Below are 18,108 nucleotides of genomic sequence, written 5' to 3'. Positions count from 1 at the left end.
TATGGATTTTGCTTTATCAATCACCTAACAGGTTATAGTGTATCTGATCACCCACTTTAATGTTGAAGAGTTGGAATTTTATAGGAGAAAAGAATATGGGAGCAAAGGGTTGAGTGTCTTACTAAGATTCTACTTGTAAGTGGTATTTACATTGTTCGCAACACACACTTCAATTTAGTAGTAGAATTAGAATTTTAGTCCTCAAACATGATTAACCTAAGTGTTTCTTTATGAAAAGAGATAATGTGAAACCTTTGATCAAAAGACCTAAATTGATGAAATCTATCGTGAAAGACTCATGTAACTTACAATAACCGAATCCTAGATTTGTATTGCCTTGATAATATCTATAAAAAAGACATTGTTATCCCAAATAACTTTATTCATACATGTTGCTACCATAGTCTTTGTTTATAAAGCCTGCAATAAGAGGGGAAAGAAGCTGAGTAGGAGATTTGACGGGTATTTAGGAAATGCATGATTAAGAGTATGAGTGTTCAAAATTGGATATCCGAAAATTTCAGATACCGGATATTGATGTCCGAAAATATTGTGTGTACAAATACTTGTAAAAATAAGGGAAAATCCTAGAAAAACCCAACCTAGTATCATCCAATGCTCGAAAAAATCATTATGTTATTTTTTTTATACGATAAAACCATTTTATTTGTTGATCATGCTTAAAATAATGTCTTGTAACTGAAAACCCTTGATAGTCGGTTACCAAAAATTTGTGACATCATAAAAACCCAACCTATTATCCTCTAATGTTCGAAAAAATCATTATGTTATTTTTGACAAAAAAACCATTTTTTTTTCTAATTTTGTACAACAAAACCCTTTTATTATATGATTTTTACAACAAAACATTTTATTTACCCCTTTATGTCCCATATTTTTTCCTTTTGAGAAATGATAATTGATAAATATCTCATTTGTCGTTACGGTTACACACTGTCTAATAAGAGAAGTTTTTAAGAAGGAAAAATATAGTTAGCTTCCTTGATTTCTAATTTTGTTATGCTTTATACTCATCATGTATCTCGTTTCCACTAGTGGTGTAAAGTTCTTATTAACAAATGGTCATTATATTGTAATGTTGGTTTATGTATAACTTCTACTTCATATATAAAATCAATGAGAAATATGTCTCTTTATGCATGATCCTCGTGAACCTAATTTTCTTGCTCTAAAATGTTTACTTCCATACCTTTAGGGGACTTTGTCTCTTGGTCTTCATCTTCGTCCTCAGACACGCCACTTTACTTTTGTAATTTGTGTCTTTATTGGTGACAATCATGTTTCTTGGTCCTCTAAAAGGCAAAACATCATGTCGAGGTCTAGTGTCGAAACTGTGTACATGGGGTAGCCAATGTTGTTGAAGCTGTCTGATTTCACAATATTCTTGAGTTGTCATGTCCATTATCTTGTACTATTGTTGATTTTTGTGACAATGTAAGTTTTATATACCTAACTTCGAACCCAATATATCACCAAATAACCAGATTTATATTTTGTTAGGGAACGTGTTGCTATTGGTCATGTACACGTACTGCATGTTTCTATTGCTCACTCATTTGTTGATACTTTTACTAAAGGGTTACCTACATAATTATTTTTGAACTTTCAGGACAATTTAAGCATTTATGAACCTCCCGCTCAAATTGAGGGGCATTGTTAAGCTATTATTTATTGGATAATTTAGGTTTTTTTTATCATGATATAATGTAGAGTCCTTTATGTAATTGTACAATATTGGTTGTAACATTTATAGCAAAGGAATACACCAGAAACCCTAACAGGGTTATTTCACAAACCAAGCACACCATTTTTTATTATGACAACTTCAGTGTTATATACTTGAAATCAATTATTATGCAATGTTGTATACTTGAAATTAATTCTTGTGCAACATCGACGCATGAAGCACATAAATATTGACATTCACGTTGTTCAGGATTAAGTATCTTTGGGGTTAGTTTGTATTATTCATAACTTGTAATTTATTTCTAAGTAGAATTAATCAATTAAAAGTTTACCAATTATATTTTCTCAAGAGAAAAATACATGTCATAAAAAGGAAGATAATTAATCATTGTTCAAAATCATAACATAAAAGGGTTTTATTGTACAACATCAGAAAATAAAATGGTTTTTTTGTACAAAAATAACATAATGGTTTTTCTGAGCATTAGAGGATAATAGGTTGGGTTTTTCTAATGTCACAAAGGTTATGTAACCGGCTATCAAGGGTTTTCTGGTCACAAAACATTATTTTAGGCATGATCAACAAATAAAATGCTTTTATTGTACATAAAAATAATATAATGGTTTTTTCGAGCATTAGAGGATAATATGTTGGGTTTTTTTTTAAAGTTTTTCCCTAAAAATAATAATGGATTGAGAAAACATTATTGCCTTATCTTGTAGTTGATAAAACAATATATAATAATCTTCTTGTAAATAAGATTATAAAGCAAAATCTTACGTTCATTTAAGTGATTAACAAATCAAGTAATACACTTACTGCATAACCATATCGTAAACTAAAGCATATTGTGTTGATTAATGATATTAGTATATTATTCATCAATATCTCATGATTATCTTTTTTTTGAACTGGCAAATAAATTAAATAGATAAACAGACATCTAGCAAGTAACTAGAAGCTGCAGAATGAGTACAAGTAGAAGAATTAAAACTGACAGATTACAAACATGAAAATGGATTACTACACCAATTATGCCACACCATATTAGAGTTTTCCTTCCTATTTTTCATCCATAGGAACAATGTGGACTGAATGATATTAGCACATTTAGCTGGGGGCGTCTTATAATTATTAAACACTCTATCATTCCTTTGTTTCCAAATACCCCAAGAACACCATAACAAATCCCCAAGAGCAACCTCCTTTTACTTTGATTATTCGACCAATTGTTGGCAAAATCCAGCAAGTCGACCACGGTTCTTATTGGGGGCATCATCACACCGCACCATTTAAAGATCCAACTCAGTACTTCAGTTGCATATTCACACCCAACCAAAACATGATCCGAATCTTCCTCCCATTCATCACAAAGACTACATTTTATATCTCCCACGGAGACCCCACGTTTTACTAGTGCTAACTTTGTTGGAATTTTTCCCAGCCATGCCCTCCATATAAAGCAAACCACCTTTACTGTAATTTCACGAATCCATTCGAATTTCCTCTCGGAAATAGGTAAGCTCCTGTCCCAAATTTTTCGTAGGGCATTGACAGCAAAGATGCCATCCGAAGTCAGCCTGCATGTCCAAGATTCACCTGCAGAATTTGTTCGTTTACATAAAATGTCCTCAGATGCTATGTTCTTTTTTCTGAGCTCTTTACATACCCCGACAATATTTTTCCAAGTACCTGGTAGTCGATTATTAGCATAATAGTCATCTGGTTTTGAGTTCAAATTATGTATACCCTTAATAACCGCAACCCAAATTGTTGATGCTCCAGTCCTCAATCTCCACCACCACTTAACCATTAAGGAGATATTCAAAGATTTGATCATTCCCACGCCTAGACCCCCAGCCTCTTTAGATGCAGTAACGATATCCCATGCGACCCAGTGGATCTTCTTTTTGTCTCCAGAGTTTCCCCACAGAAACTGCCTTCTAATGCTTTCTAGTTTGCCAATCACCCCTTGAGGTGCAACAAATAAAGAAAGAAAATATGTGGGCAAATTCCCCAACACCGATTGCACCAAGGTCAGCCGGCTCCCGAATGAGAGCGTTTTGGACTTCCATTTCGATAGTTTCGCATGAAACTTATCAATAACGGGACTCCAATGTTTAATAAGATTCATGTTTGCCCCTACGGGTACCCCCAAATAGTTGAAGGGTAGTTTTGCCGGTTCACACCCGAGAGGTCTTGCACGCCTTGTAACCTCTTGCGTGCTTACACCGACTCCAAATACTCGTGATTTGTTGAAATTCACCTTTAAGCCCGATGCAACATGAAAGCAATGAAGAATTCTTGACAGATTTTTGATATTATCCTCCGACCACTCACCAAGAAATAACGCGTCATCCGCATATAGTAGATGAGATATGACCGACCCTTCATTTGGAATTTTAATTCCATTAAAAACACCTCGTTCACAGGCTGCCCTCATAGATACCGATAGTCCCTCCATAGCAATGATGAAGAGAAATGGGGATAGTGGGTCTCCTTGTCGGACACCCTTTGTGATGGGGAATTCATCCGTCGGGCAACCATTGATGAGTATTGATGATTTTGCAGATTCGAGACACCCCTTAATCCATCCTCTCCATATGTCTCTAAAGCCCATTGATTTCTTATTTGCATCCAAAAACCCCCAATTAATAGAATCAAATGCTTTGTTAAAGTCGGCCTTGAATAGCAACACCTTCTTCTTCGACGCCTTGGCCCACGAGCACACCTCATTGACAACAAGCGGACCATCAAGTATATTTCGCCCCTCCACATAAGCAGATTGTACCTCATCTATACAGTTTCCCAGTACCATCTTGAGCCCGCTTGTTAGAAGCTTGGAAATGATTTTATAGATGGAGCTTTTGAGACTTATGGGTCGATAGTCATTAAGAAAGGACGAGTCTTTGATTTTAGGAACTAGGGATATAAAAGAGGAATTACATGATTGATCAATCCTCCCATGCCTCTCGAAATGTTTTACCACCGCAGCTATGTCACCTAACAGTACATCCCAATATTTTTTTTATAGAATTTGAACGAAAAGCCATCTGGTCCCGGGGCCTTCTCATTACCACAAGCCCATACCGCTTCTTTTATTTCTTGGAGGGTAAAAGGGGTTTCAAGCAGCTCGTTGTCAGTTGGAAGGATCTGCTTGAAATGTCTGCTAACAAGTTTAGGTCTGGAAGGCCATCTCTCCTTAAATTTCTCAGCAAAAAATTGAAAGCCTCCATCTTGATCAGACTCGGATCAGTACACCAGTTCCCATTTATCATAATACCATCAATCCCGTTTTTCCTGTTGTTGCTGTTCACATACCCATGAAAAAATCTGGTGTTCTCATCACCGTCAACAGCCCATTTGATTCGTGATTTCTGTTTGATGTCTAACGCCTTGAATTTCTCTATTTCCGCCACCTTCTTAAAGCTATCTCTTCTTTGCTCAAGTTCCACTTCTGTAAGGTTTCTCTTTTCTGCCTCATGATCTAATCTTTCGACTACAAGTTTATGATTACGTAGATCCACTTCCTCTTTTGGATGATCAGCAGCCCTCCATTCCTTAATACCCTTCTTGACATGTTTTAGCTTGGCAGTAATTACACAAAGGAATTTACAAAATTAATCATTTTTTTAATTATTTTTCACAAAATATCTAAAAATTAATTTTTTTTTTTCCAAAATTAGCCATCGAAACCACGCTTGCGGTTTCTTCGAGCTATCCATGAAATCGCAGAGCCATTAGCGGTTTCATATTTATTATAAAAAAATCGGATGGCCATTTCGTCCATACATAAAATCATAGATGGCATAAGACCATCTCACCTGCAATTTTATCATTTTATCATTTTCTTTTTGTAATATGACATTTAAACATATTTGGTTCATTTTCATGACATATCGGAAGCTTATAGACTTAATATGTATTTTTCTTAATTTTATTATGTAATGTGTTGCCATTTTGCTCCTGGTTTTAGGCCACAAATTTTTTATTTTACAAACATATGCTTTGTGTTTGAAGAAATTCTAAATGGTGTGATTAGGTCTAAGTTTTGTTTTGGATGTAAGTAGATGCAATTCTTTTTCATTCGCTTAATATTGTTGGTTTAAACTTGCCAATTAGTTGCTTATTCTTCTCAAGTTTATGGTTTGTATTTTCATATATATAGAAAGTTGATATCATCTAACCTGTGATTTCAGTTTGTTTGTTTTTTATTTTTTTTAATATGATATTCAGCCTACGTATTCAAACAAAATACTACTACATGATTAGGGGAAATCACATAAGATCGAAACCGCAAAAAAGACATACAAAAAAAAAAACAAAGCTGTAGATGGCATGACTATCTAGGAATATAAAGTCGTTAATGCACATTATGTGCATTAAAAGATACCATGTGTGGTTACGCTCTTCTTTTTTTTTTTTTATCGAATTTCGGGCAAAAAACATACAAAATGCTACTACATTTCAACCTATATCATCAAACAAACAAGAAAGCTAAGTCGTTAATGCACATTATGTGCATTAAAAGATACCATGTGTGGTTACGCTCTTCTTTTTTTTTTTTTTTTTATCGAATTTCGGGCAAAAAACATACAAAATGCTACTACATTTCAACCTATATCATCAAACAAACAAGAAAGCTATACATAGGATAATTACAACATTGTTAATCATGTGCCCATTTTGTGCCATCAGAGATAATTTCGTATCTTTGGATGTCAAAATGAGGGTGGATATTTTTAGGGTTTAAATATAATGAGTTACTAGTTGTGAGACTCATGTATTACATGAGTTAATTTAAAAAGAAAGTTAAATATAAATGTCAAAATATATTGAACACTTTGAATTTATAAGAAAATAAAAAAATTATGAATTATTATAATTGAAATGTTTTTTATCTTTTAAATTTAAACAAATAATTTAAATAAATAAACAAAAGAACTAATGAGCTTTAATTTGAAAATTTTGAAATTAAAAGGTGAGTTCATTAATGAAATTGATATTCTATTATCACTACATTTATTACAATTTTTACATTAATGGAATTTAATAAAATAGAAGATTCATAAAATGACATGTGGTAAAAAAAATTAATTCAAAATAACCACAAAATAACATTTAACAAATTGAATGATAATGTGACATGTTGCAAAATAACTTTCATTTATTAGAGTAGAGTGGGCCATGAAACCGTAGACGGACCATGGTTTCGCAACCCATTCGACGAAATCGCATGTGTGTTTGTATTATCTATGGCTGCGATAGCTATTTTTGTAAATTCTTCTTGTATATATGTTAGCTAATATTGTTGGAGATTAAGCAATAAAAGTGTAATTTATGTTATTAGACAAAATGACACTAAGTGAAAAGAATGTAACTTATGCTATGATACTAAACCATTGTCCTCAACTCTCGTCACCTATCCTATTTTGAAATAAAAAATATTAATAAAATTATTAAAAACTTCGGATATCGGGTATCCAAAAATTTAAAAAATACCTATCTGAACCCAAATCCGAAAATTCGGATATCCGAAATTTCGGATTATTTCACATCGGATTTTCAGATACAAATATTTAAACAACCCCTAATTAAAAGTGTATTCAGCAAAAATAGTTGGTAGTTGGAAGTTGGAGGCTGTAACTTTTATTTATATATGAGTGTTCAGAAAAAAAAATAGTTGAAAACTTTTAAAACATGTAAAATCACATAAAAGGATTTATCTAAAGTACGACATTGTTTTTTATTTTATTTTATTTTTAAAATGGATTAAGTTAAGTTAAATTAAACTATAAATGCAACTAACAAAACTCAAGGTCAAATTTAAAGGCAAAAGAAATAAAGATGTCTTCACATAGTTTCGATTTCACCTTTAGAGGTAGAGTGATATATGTGATAGAGGTGGCAGTGGTAGGGTCGGTTGGTAATAAAGGTTGTGATGGTGGTGGTGGGGGAAAAAAGGAATGAGCGGTGCTATATAATCATTTATGATTATAACTCTCCCGTCATGCCGGTTCGTCAGAACGGCAAATGAGAAATATATGGCTGACATTGAATCTTAAGATCTCTATTTTTTTGGAATCTCAACGGAACCTACTTTTTAAGTATCATTTAGCTTTAAATATATCAATCAAACTAATAAATATTAAGATAATAGTCTAAAATATATGTATAATAATGTCATATGTATAATATATTACTAACAATTAGGTTTTTTCTACTATGTCAAACATAGCATTAATGTAACTTAATAGATTGTTTCTAGAGAAGATCTTGAAATGATTTGGGTGAAAGTAATAGACATACATGATGTTGATAGTAATGTTGGTGAAAGTAGTGGAACACAACGTGGAATCTAAGGATAGCGTCGATGATGAAATGGTGGATCATAAGTATGAATTTAATTCTAATGAGGATGATGAATACCATAATGTTTTAATTAATGGATCATTTGTCGGACAGTAAGGATGGAGTTGTTGATATTAAAAGGAAATAAAATCTATCCAAGCCAAAAATGTGTTCATTACAATGTTGATCAATCATGCCACAATCAATCCCTCATGATCACAAAACTAATAAAACTAGAAATGTGGAGGAGATAATGCATAAATATGAACATACCTCATCTTTTAGATATGTGTAATTCACTAATAACGGATGCTAAAAGATTGCCACTTGTAGTAACTTTGTCTACTTTGTGGTCATAGTAAAATTGCACTTAAATATGGCTTAAAAGGGTATAAAGTAAATGAACACTTGAGGACTTGTAGAAACATTTCGCCAAACAACTATCTTATTCCTATACAAGAAAACAGTAAGGCAACTTGCATAAATAGCCATTAAAGAAAACGAAAGGAAACGTAATTAAATTCATTTTGTAAAGATTAGAAGATTGAAATTCGGCATGTATTGAATATATCCAAAGTGTGGTTGACAATTGACATCGAAGCCACTAACACACATGCCTTTAAACTCATTTCTTTATTGATTATGCCACAAATCATCCCTCAAATGATTGGGAATTTCATTTTCTCCTATATTGCTCTTTCCTTTTTATATATTTCTTCTAGGGGTAAATAGCACAAAAAACACTCTTTTTACACAGAAATTCGATTTTGACACCGTGTTTTTTTTTGTGTCAATTTTGACACTGTGTTTTCCAGTTTGTTACAATTCTGACCACCTGACCGGTTAACCAGGTTGCATGCTGACGTGGCATGATGACGTGTCGGTTTTTGATGACGTGGCATGCTGACATTATATGCTGACGTGTCAAAATTGAATTTTTTTCTCACAAAAAACACTAAGTTTTCATTTTTTTCGATTTTGACACTAAGTTTAATTTTTTCTTTCAACTTTGACACTATGTTTTTTTGTTCCAAATCGAACATCATTTTTTCCAATTTCGTTCAATGTTGACAATTTTCTATTTGAAACCGTATAAATATTTTTTTAATACATTTAAACCGTATAAATATGTTTTTTTTTTCATTTAAAAACCATAGTTTTGTATAAATAAATTTTTTTACACTCAAACCATATTTTTATGTATAAATATGTATTAGTTATTTAAAAATTGTATTTTATATTAAATATGCAACTTTAAAATGTGTTTGGAGATTTGGAGGCGTGTAGTTGATCAAAACTCGAATATCAAGTTTCCAACCCATCAAATTTTTACATCTTATTAGAAGCTTATGGTTAGTTTGATTCTCATGATATAACTAATGCTTTGATTGTAAGAAAAAAAAAAACACCTTGTATTTAAATAAAAATGTGGTTTAAACAAAAAAAATATGTTTATACGGTTTAAAATGTAATAAAAAAAATATATTTATACGGTTTCAAATGGAAAATAGACAAAATTGAACAAAATTTGATAAATGATGTTTGATTGGAACAAAAAAACATAGTGTCAAAATTGAAATAAAAAATTAAACTTAGTGTCAAAATCGAAAAAAAAGTGAAAACTTAGTGTTTTTTGTGGAAAAAAAATCAATTTTGACACGTCAGCATATCATGTCAGCATGCCACCTCATCAAAACTGACACGTCATCATGCCACGTCAGCATGTAACCTGGTTAACCAGTCAAGTGGTCAGAATTGTAACAAATTGAAAAACACAGTGTCAAAATTGACACAAAAAAAAACACGGTGTCAAAATCGAATTTCTGTGTAAAAAGAGTGTTTTTTGTGCTATTTACCCTTTCTTCTAATATAAAATATGATTTATTTCTAACAAATTTTTGTATCTTATTTTTTTTTAATTTTTAATTTTTATGATTTTACTAGGCCCCAAGTCAACTACCGCATTTCCATATACGGCATTAATCATCTTATCAAAACATATAATTGGATTTGATTAATACCGCCCATTTTTTGTAAAGAATGTATTGGTGGTCTTCAATCATTCCAAAACGGCCAAATGCATTCATTTGGTAGTCCACTAATGCCCATTGATTAAACAATCCATAAAGAATATATTCAACAATCATTAGTCTATTACTATAATAAATCCTTGAATTATTTTTCTTGCACAACACACATTTTCAAATTAAGGCTAGATGTTAAAAATAACAACAAACTTATATATATATATATATATATATATATATATATATATATATATATATATATATATATATATATATATATATATATATATATATATAATTAAAATGTTAAATTGTACAATTTAAACGTCACATGGTAAGCTAATCACGGAAAACTATCAATATTTTATATATGGAGTGTTTGAACCCTAATAGGTCTATTGTATAAAATTCCACACCTTCACATCATCTATATGGAATGTTATGTATCATAACATCTCACTTTCATTTATTTTATTACAACACTCTACTTTCAAAAAAAAAATATTAATAAGACATTGTATTTTAAAATAAATTGAAATAAGATGCCACAAAAAGGTAAAGACTCACCCCAAACCTATGTTTTGGAAGTAAATATCGAAGAATAATATTTTTGGACATGTCAAGTTTTGAAACATTAAATTTTAAAAAAATTTACATCAGATTCATATTAGTCGTAAGACGCTATAATAAGCAAATAAATGAAAATAGGTTGTTATTTTTTGCATTTTACCCTTCAAATTATCATCTTAAATCTCACATTTTCCATAAAAATCTTGTTATGTGACTAAGGTCCGGTTTGATACGTATCTTTCCAGATCCAAACAGATTTTTCTGGCTGAATGGACTGAAAATACTGTTTGATTTGCACAAAAAAATGGATCTCTCCCGGTAAGATATGTCTTTCCCAAAAAGCCTTAAAATCATATCTTTTTGACTGAATGGCCTGGAAAGACAATTATACACCAAACCTCGCCTCTTTCTTTCTTTCTTGGATTATTAATTTTTTTAAATAACTTTTTAAAATTTATTTTTTATTGAATTATTTTTTTTCGTCATTCAGCACAGTCAATCAGATGTACAATCAAACAACATGTTTTCTTTCCCAGTCAGTAAACTTTCCCAGACAGAAACTATTAAACGGGACCTAATAATATATTTGCCTAACAAGAATTAAACACCTCTACATAAAATTATCAAACTATCAATACTTTCAAATACGACAATATAACCCTGCAATATCAGGGTCGTTTTTCTATACATAAACATGAATTATTGACAATAACATCTCATAAGTATTGAAAAAACACATCAATAATAATAATAATAATAAATAATAATAATAATAATAATAATAATAATAATAAACACCATTTCTGTTCGTGTAACCACTCTCATCTTCATGCAACTCTCTCTCTCTCTCATCAATCCATGTTTCATCTTATGCCCTTGCATCCACACATTTTTCACAGATCCTCTCAAGGGCACAGAATCATATAATCTTCTTCTTCTTCTTCTTCTACTTCAAAGTTGAAACAGTTAGCAGAGGGCCAGGCATGGGAAATTACCAAAATACCCCCGAAAGACTTGTCATAGGATGCTGACAGTTTGATCATCTGATGTCTGCAAATGCAAACACTCTTCTGGATTGGCATAAAAGTAATCTTCTTCCTTGGGTTTATCTGAAATAACCAATCTCTTTGTGGGATTTCCCATTCTTTGTTGATGAACTTGTTTTACAGAAATGGAAAATTCATCCCAATTTAAAATCCCATTTGTGTATTTGTCTATTAAATCCACCAAAACTCTCCTATCCAATAGAATTGTCTTCTTGAATCCCAAAAATCTGAAAAACCATTTTCACATAAAATTAATTACCTTCATTTCAATTCCAAGATAGTGTTTCAATCAATATGATATAATTATAAATAAATTCACAGTTATGAATTAGTTTTATATACATATATTCTTTAATTTAATACCACTTCCACTTGTGTTTTTAAAAAATTTCAAAACTTTAATTTATTAATGTTTACTTTACAAAAGTAGGTAGAAGTATTTTTCTAAATATTATAATTCTATTTCAAGATTTCATGGGTATGTGATCTTACATTTTTTTGTTAACAATTTTATTAAATCGTAGATTTTTTCTTTTGTTATTAATCACTTGAAATACATATAATGGGTTTTATGCAGAAAAATCTCATTATTTTGGGAAATTTTTTGATAAAGTCCTAAATGTTTTTTTAAGAGAAAAGTCTCATGATTTTGGGAAAAGACTTTTTCGTTAATTTGGGCAAAATATTAAATAATCGGGACTCTTCTGTTCAAAAAAAAAAAAAAACTTTTACGACTTTATAAAAAATTTCCCAAAATAATGAGACTTTTGTGCATAATACCTTACATATAATATATATTTTAGAGGACATGAGATGTTTATATGCAATTTATTTAATTAACGATATATCTTTATCTGATTAAAGTTTATGATTCCAAAACAACATTTTGTTTTCTTTACTTATCAATTAAATTTTCTTATTACCTTCGATGCCCTTCCACAACTTTAGCCATGTTTCCATCATAAGTAGGCACAAAAATATCACTCTCAAGTGCCACAAGATAATCCAATGCTGCCATTTGAGAAGAATGATTCTGAAAATACTGAAGATCATCTGCCCCTAAAAGTGTCTCCTTTCTCACCTATTAACAAACACATTCATTATTATATACCACATTTTCTTGAAAACTAGGCAAAAAATTCAAGATTCTTAAAAAAAAAAAAACTCACCAGTTTTGGGAATGCATCTTGAAGACTATCCATTCTTCTTTTCCCTCCATATATTTCACCAGCAGCAATGTAAATCTGGATATCATGATCAATATCAAGTGCCCTAAGTGTAAGGGCAGTTTCTTCAGGAGTCAAAGGGCATAACCCGTCTTTTCTTTTTAAATCAGAATTTATAATCTTTTCTTTCCACCATGGGTATGCATATCTCATTCGTGTTAACTCTTCTATCTCTTCATTATTGCATCCTTGTGTACACCCAGAGAAAGCCAACATGTCCATTTCATATCTCAAATGAAGCACTAAAAAAGGTCCGTTTTTTCTCAAAAGATTGACTACACGTTTTCCCAATTCTTCTATTTGAGTTGTGAATCTTAAAGCACCAAAGTTTACTCGACACCTCAGCTTTTGGAGTTCTAAGGGTTGATTGTTGTTGGCTAATCGAGCATCTGTTCTATTCAAATGCACAACTTTGTATTTTTGAATCAATGGAAGAATCTACACACAATGAGAATAAAAGTATAACTAAATTGTAACAAAGTTAAAAGAAAGAATACAGAGTTACAGAGTTACAGAGATAATAAGATATTACCTGGTTATGGTAGTAGGAAATATCAGACCAGCTAACAGGAGGCATGGTGTGCACAATTCCCAATTCGACCCTCTTTTTAAGCCTTGGTGGAAGCTCTTTAAGAATACGTACTTCATCTCTCAAAGATGTGATGAAATGATCAACATCAAAAATGTCCTCAAACTCACTGAATTTCAAGAATCAGAAGAATTAGAATTGAGATATGTGAATTCCAATATGTAGGGAAGATGGATTATGTTATATGTTAAGTATATAATATACCTTGGATCAGACCAGAAAGAAGTTTTATCAAGCTCAGGGACTATAAGTGTAACATTTAAATATCTAGCAATTGCTACCATGTCGCAAATCTGTATGATTGATGAACAAATTGTTAAGATAGTGATTGGGTTATTTGATCTGATCTTGTGAGTTGAAAGGTATGAAGAGAATACTCACAGCAGAACGCATTTGATTGAGTCCTCCATTACATGAAACGACTAAGTAACCATTGTTCTTGTAGACCCCTACATAAAAAGAAAATGTCAAATTCATGACTGAAGAACAGTAAATAAAAATCATGTGTGTTATTTGTTCACGGGATTCTTTCATCATCATAATTGAAAAAATCTAAACCCACCCTGTATTGAATTTGGAAAATCCTTGATGGATAAACATAATTACGTATATACATGTAAACAAATGTTGAATCGATCGTACAATCATCGCTGTAACAGCAAATAATGAGAAAAAAAGAAGAAACAGAGACAAGAGAAGAGAAGAAAGAAGAAAGAACTCACTCTTGGGTGGAAGGACTCTGGCTGGAACAGTGGGCAACAACTTTAGATCTAACGCAGAAGCAGAATGTGAATCTTGAGTAAAGCAAGAAGGCCAACCTTTCAAAACCCTAGGTCCCCATGTACCCCCTAATGCTGTAAGCTGAACGAAGCATGTCCACAACAACACAGTCGTCGTTGCCCTAATTAACCACAGCTTCATTCTCGGAGACCTAGCATTCACCATTGAACTTTTTAACTTTTCAACTCTACAAACTCCCAAGCTCTTCAACCCCATTGTACCGATTGAAAACCTCTTCTTCTGCTTCATCTTATCTCTATCGTCTACCTTGCACATCTCTCTCATACATCCACAACTCAGACACTGATTATTTTAGTACCAAAAGAAGGATCTGGATTGATGATGATAACCGCTAAATTGTCGCCGCCGGAACGGTATGAATAAGATGTAATATCGAGATCCGAATTTTGTAGGGAACGCAATTATGGCGGATCCAACTACAATTTAATGGCAGACTTGTCTACCATGAAAGAAGCAAGTTTTGCAAGTTTTTCGGTGATATTAATTCTCAGCAAAATGCACCGTTTTTTCTCTCATCTAATTGCACATAATTACTAGGTTTTCAGGGAACCATTTATGGACAAAATTATACAGAAGAAAAAAAAAACAGCGTTTATTTCACAAGCGCATTGAATTTTTCTACAATCCTCAACCAGATTTTAGAATCTACCGACAAAGAGAATTTGAAAGAAGTCGATTCTGGTTTCAACCGGAGAGATGGAAATATAAGCCGAATGGTAGTGGGGCGGCGGTTCTCCGGCAATAGATGAGAAGTTCGCCGGAATGATGATGTGTCGGTGGCCGGCAAATGAGAAAAAGATGAGATGGAAAGAGTAGAGAGAACACAAAGTGGGGTTTGTAGCTTGTATTGAGATTTGTGATGATGCACAGGTATCCATGGGAACTTATGTACACTCGCTAAAATCCATACTCTTTTTGTTCAATAATAATAAATATAATACATAATTATTTTAAAAAAGAATAATTTATTAGAAATGAAATGAAATTAAAAAGCTTCAATCAACTAAACAAAAGTTGTTGGCTAAGGTTTTTAATTTTTATGCCACCCCAATAAATATCATGTCATCTTAATAAAATAAAAAAGTTAAAATACCTTTATAATAGAAAAAAGTTATTAAGGTTTTAATATATTAAAAATTATAAATATGATATATAGACTCATGAAAATGATTAAACAAATTTTTAATTTAGTTTTTTTATTGGTTGAAAGCTATAGACCATATTAAAATATTGAGAAACCTTTCTTATTAAAAAAATTGATTAACAAATCACTGTCAAAAAACTATATTTGAAAAAACTCTACAATAAGGAATAAAGTTTTTTTTTTTTTTATTTTAAAAAGCTTTTGAAGGCTATTAGTATGGATACTCTTTAACATCATTTCTACGGGTGCAAACGAACTGAATCAAACTCGAACCTGGTTAGGCTCGACTCGGGATCGTTTAATAAACGAGTTTAATATTAAGTTTGAGCTCGGGTCGGATTCGTTTAAAATCGATTTCAAGTCGAGCTTTTAATGAGCTGACCCCGAGTAGTTTGGCTCGTTTGCACCCCTAAAATGTTACAAATAGTATTTTACCTTTAACCATATATCATTTTTTACATCAAAAATATATCTATAGTATAAAAATGGAAGCAATTATTATATTCTTCATTCAGAGAGAGAGAGAGAGAGAAAGAGAGAGAGAGAGAGAGAGAGAGAGAGAGAGAGTTTTGTGGGGGAAATTATTATTCATGGCGGTTTAAGGAGGAAAAGAAGGAATTGATATGAGTTTGGAAGTTAGCTTGAAGATTATAGTTCAGTCTAACCACTAGAAACTCTAGAAGGTATAAACTCACGTAATATTCTCATGTTCATCATGTTAGGGTTTTGAGTCATATCAATGAATCTAAAATTTGTAATCAATAATGATGTTTTACTGGATTATGAGTGTTGATTCAAGCTTATAAATGATTCCAACATAAAATTTTGCATCAAATAGCTTGAATTGCCATTTTGTTGGATTTGGGTTTTCAAACCCAAAATTACGACAAATCTGATGTTTCAATCAATAATTTATGTTTTGTGTACGTTTTAATATTATAAACTTATAACGAATCACCAATGTATCACTATTTCACCACTAAAGTGGTTGGTTCCATCTCTAATGATGGAATTAAGGATTTGGAACCCTATATTAGTGAGAAATTATACTTTAGCCATTAGAGATTGTATACAACCTTGGTTTTGAGAATTAAAACCAAATATATAATCTTAGGATTAAGAAGATTCTATTTGTTGTGAATATGATTTGTTTGTTATATAATCTCAATAGATCTTATGAAATTATGAGCTTAAATGATGTCCAATGGAATTCATCATTAGAATGAAATGAAGAGATTTCTAAATTAAGTTAAATATTTTTTTGATTTAATCAAACGATTTATAAAAATGAAACTATAATTTTGGAAGTTATGAAAATAGATTAAATAATGATTAATCTCACAATAAAATATCATAATCACCATGTTTGGATCTAGATATCTTAATTCTATTGTTGAGATTTGAATCATATAAGAAGGAATGAAATCATGTAATAAGAATTGGAAATGGAATGAGATATATTTTTCAATCATATTAAAAGGATATTAGCGGATCGCTTATCTATAATAAATAAAATAAAAACACTAGGAATTTTTGTGAATTGGAATTGGGCATAATACCTTACATCTTTTGAAGATAATTGCATCAACCGATATGTACAGTTATACGCACCTTTTCATACACGTGTATGCTTGATATGCATTTTTTTTGGAGGTCTAATGTTTGTTTTTGCATAGTTCTATGAGATAAGTTGTAGCATCCATAAAAATCATGATAATTTTAAACTTTTTAAATACAACCCAAATCCATAAAGTGTTTACAAATTAGTTTTCAAAACATTTCTGACATCAAAGTTTTCCCAAAATCATAGATCAAAACAAAGGGATGTGTACATTTACGCCTTCGCCTTCCCGCGGTCCTCCGAAGTACCTAAAACATCAACCAAAACTGTAAGTCAACGTTTAGTGAGTTCCCCCAAAGTACCAACACATAACCAAACAATGTATACAATAACAACATGCAATTGGTCCACAACTAAAAGACCGAATTACCCATGAGCCCACATCATAATTTTTGCTTGCCCTAGGGGCCCACAACTTATGTCTGGCTTGCTCCCTGACTAGATCAGGCATCAGACTGAAACCCTCAGTACGAGTTTGACATACCGTCCAATCCTCAGCTCGTATCTGGAATGCTCACGATCCCTCATTATGAGTCTGACATGCCCTACCTGGCCCTCAGTTCAACTCTGGGATGCTCCAGAGTTTGTTGGCTACCGCACGGAGCAGTACAACCTCAAACCAACATAATATGTCGACATATACCACATAATAAACATATACAAATAATCATGCAAACAGACTCTCAGGTAGTCTTACAGATCTACCAGATTAGTATATCAATAACTAGTATAATCATGCATATCTATTCCATACTCAACATATCAGTGAATATCAAACCAATGGGTTGGCCTTGGTGCCTTCAACCTGCAAGTACAATGAAGAAAACTCACCTTGCGAACTCGACAAAAGTTGATGAGGTATCGACTCCGAAATTCAGATCCAACCGCCTCCTATTCCAACCAAATGACCAATCTCAATCAAAATCCCAAAATACCCATAAGGTCAAACTTGGTCAAACCAACTAAGTCAATTGAGTCAACCTATCCAAGTCAACTCAGCCGAACCGACTCAGAGTGAGTACGCG

The 18,108-nt window shown here is 31.9% G+C and overlaps 1 protein-coding gene across 1 annotated transcript; it reads right to left on the bottom strand.

Moving 5' to 3' along the window:
• Nucleotides 1-11,301: 11,301 nt before the first annotated feature.
• Nucleotides 11,302-15,195, bottom strand: LOC111910872 (rhamnogalacturonan I rhamnosyltransferase 1). The gene is made up of 7 exons (XM_052770527.1): nucleotides 14,240-15,195; nucleotides 13,899-13,966; nucleotides 13,722-13,810; nucleotides 13,461-13,626; nucleotides 12,872-13,366; nucleotides 12,626-12,783; nucleotides 11,302-11,929 (listed from the first exon to the last, which is right to left on the bottom strand). The coding sequence occupies exons 1-7, from the start codon at nucleotides 14,580-14,582 to the stop codon at nucleotides 11,674-11,676; spliced, it is 1,575 nt and encodes a 524-aa protein (XP_052626487.1). The 5' UTR covers nucleotides 14,583-15,195; the 3' UTR covers nucleotides 11,302-11,673.
• Between the last annotated feature and the right edge of the window lie 2,913 nt (nucleotides 15,196-18,108).

Source organism: Lactuca sativa, chromosome 4, assembly GCF_002870075.4.
Source record: "Lactuca sativa cultivar Salinas chromosome 4, Lsat_Salinas_v11, whole genome shotgun sequence".
Lineage (NCBI taxonomy): Eukaryota > Viridiplantae > Streptophyta > Magnoliopsida > Asterales > Asteraceae > Lactuca > Lactuca sativa.
Note: the sequence above shows the minus strand (reverse complement) of the source record. Positions and strands in the feature narration are given on the sequence as shown.

Coding starts and splice junctions, on each gene's coding strand:
- LOC111910872 (XM_052770527.1), bottom strand. CDS start 14,582: ATGAGAGAGATGTGCAAGGTAGACGATAGAGATAAGATGAAGCAGAAG. Junction 13,967..14,239: donor CAGAGTCCTTCCACCCAAGA/GTGAGTTCTTTC, acceptor CTTTTTATGTAG/GGGTCTACAAGAACAATGGT. Junction 13,367..13,460: donor TTTCCTACTACCATAACCAG/GTAATATCTTAT, acceptor CATTGTGTGTAG/ATTCTTCCATTGATTCAAAA.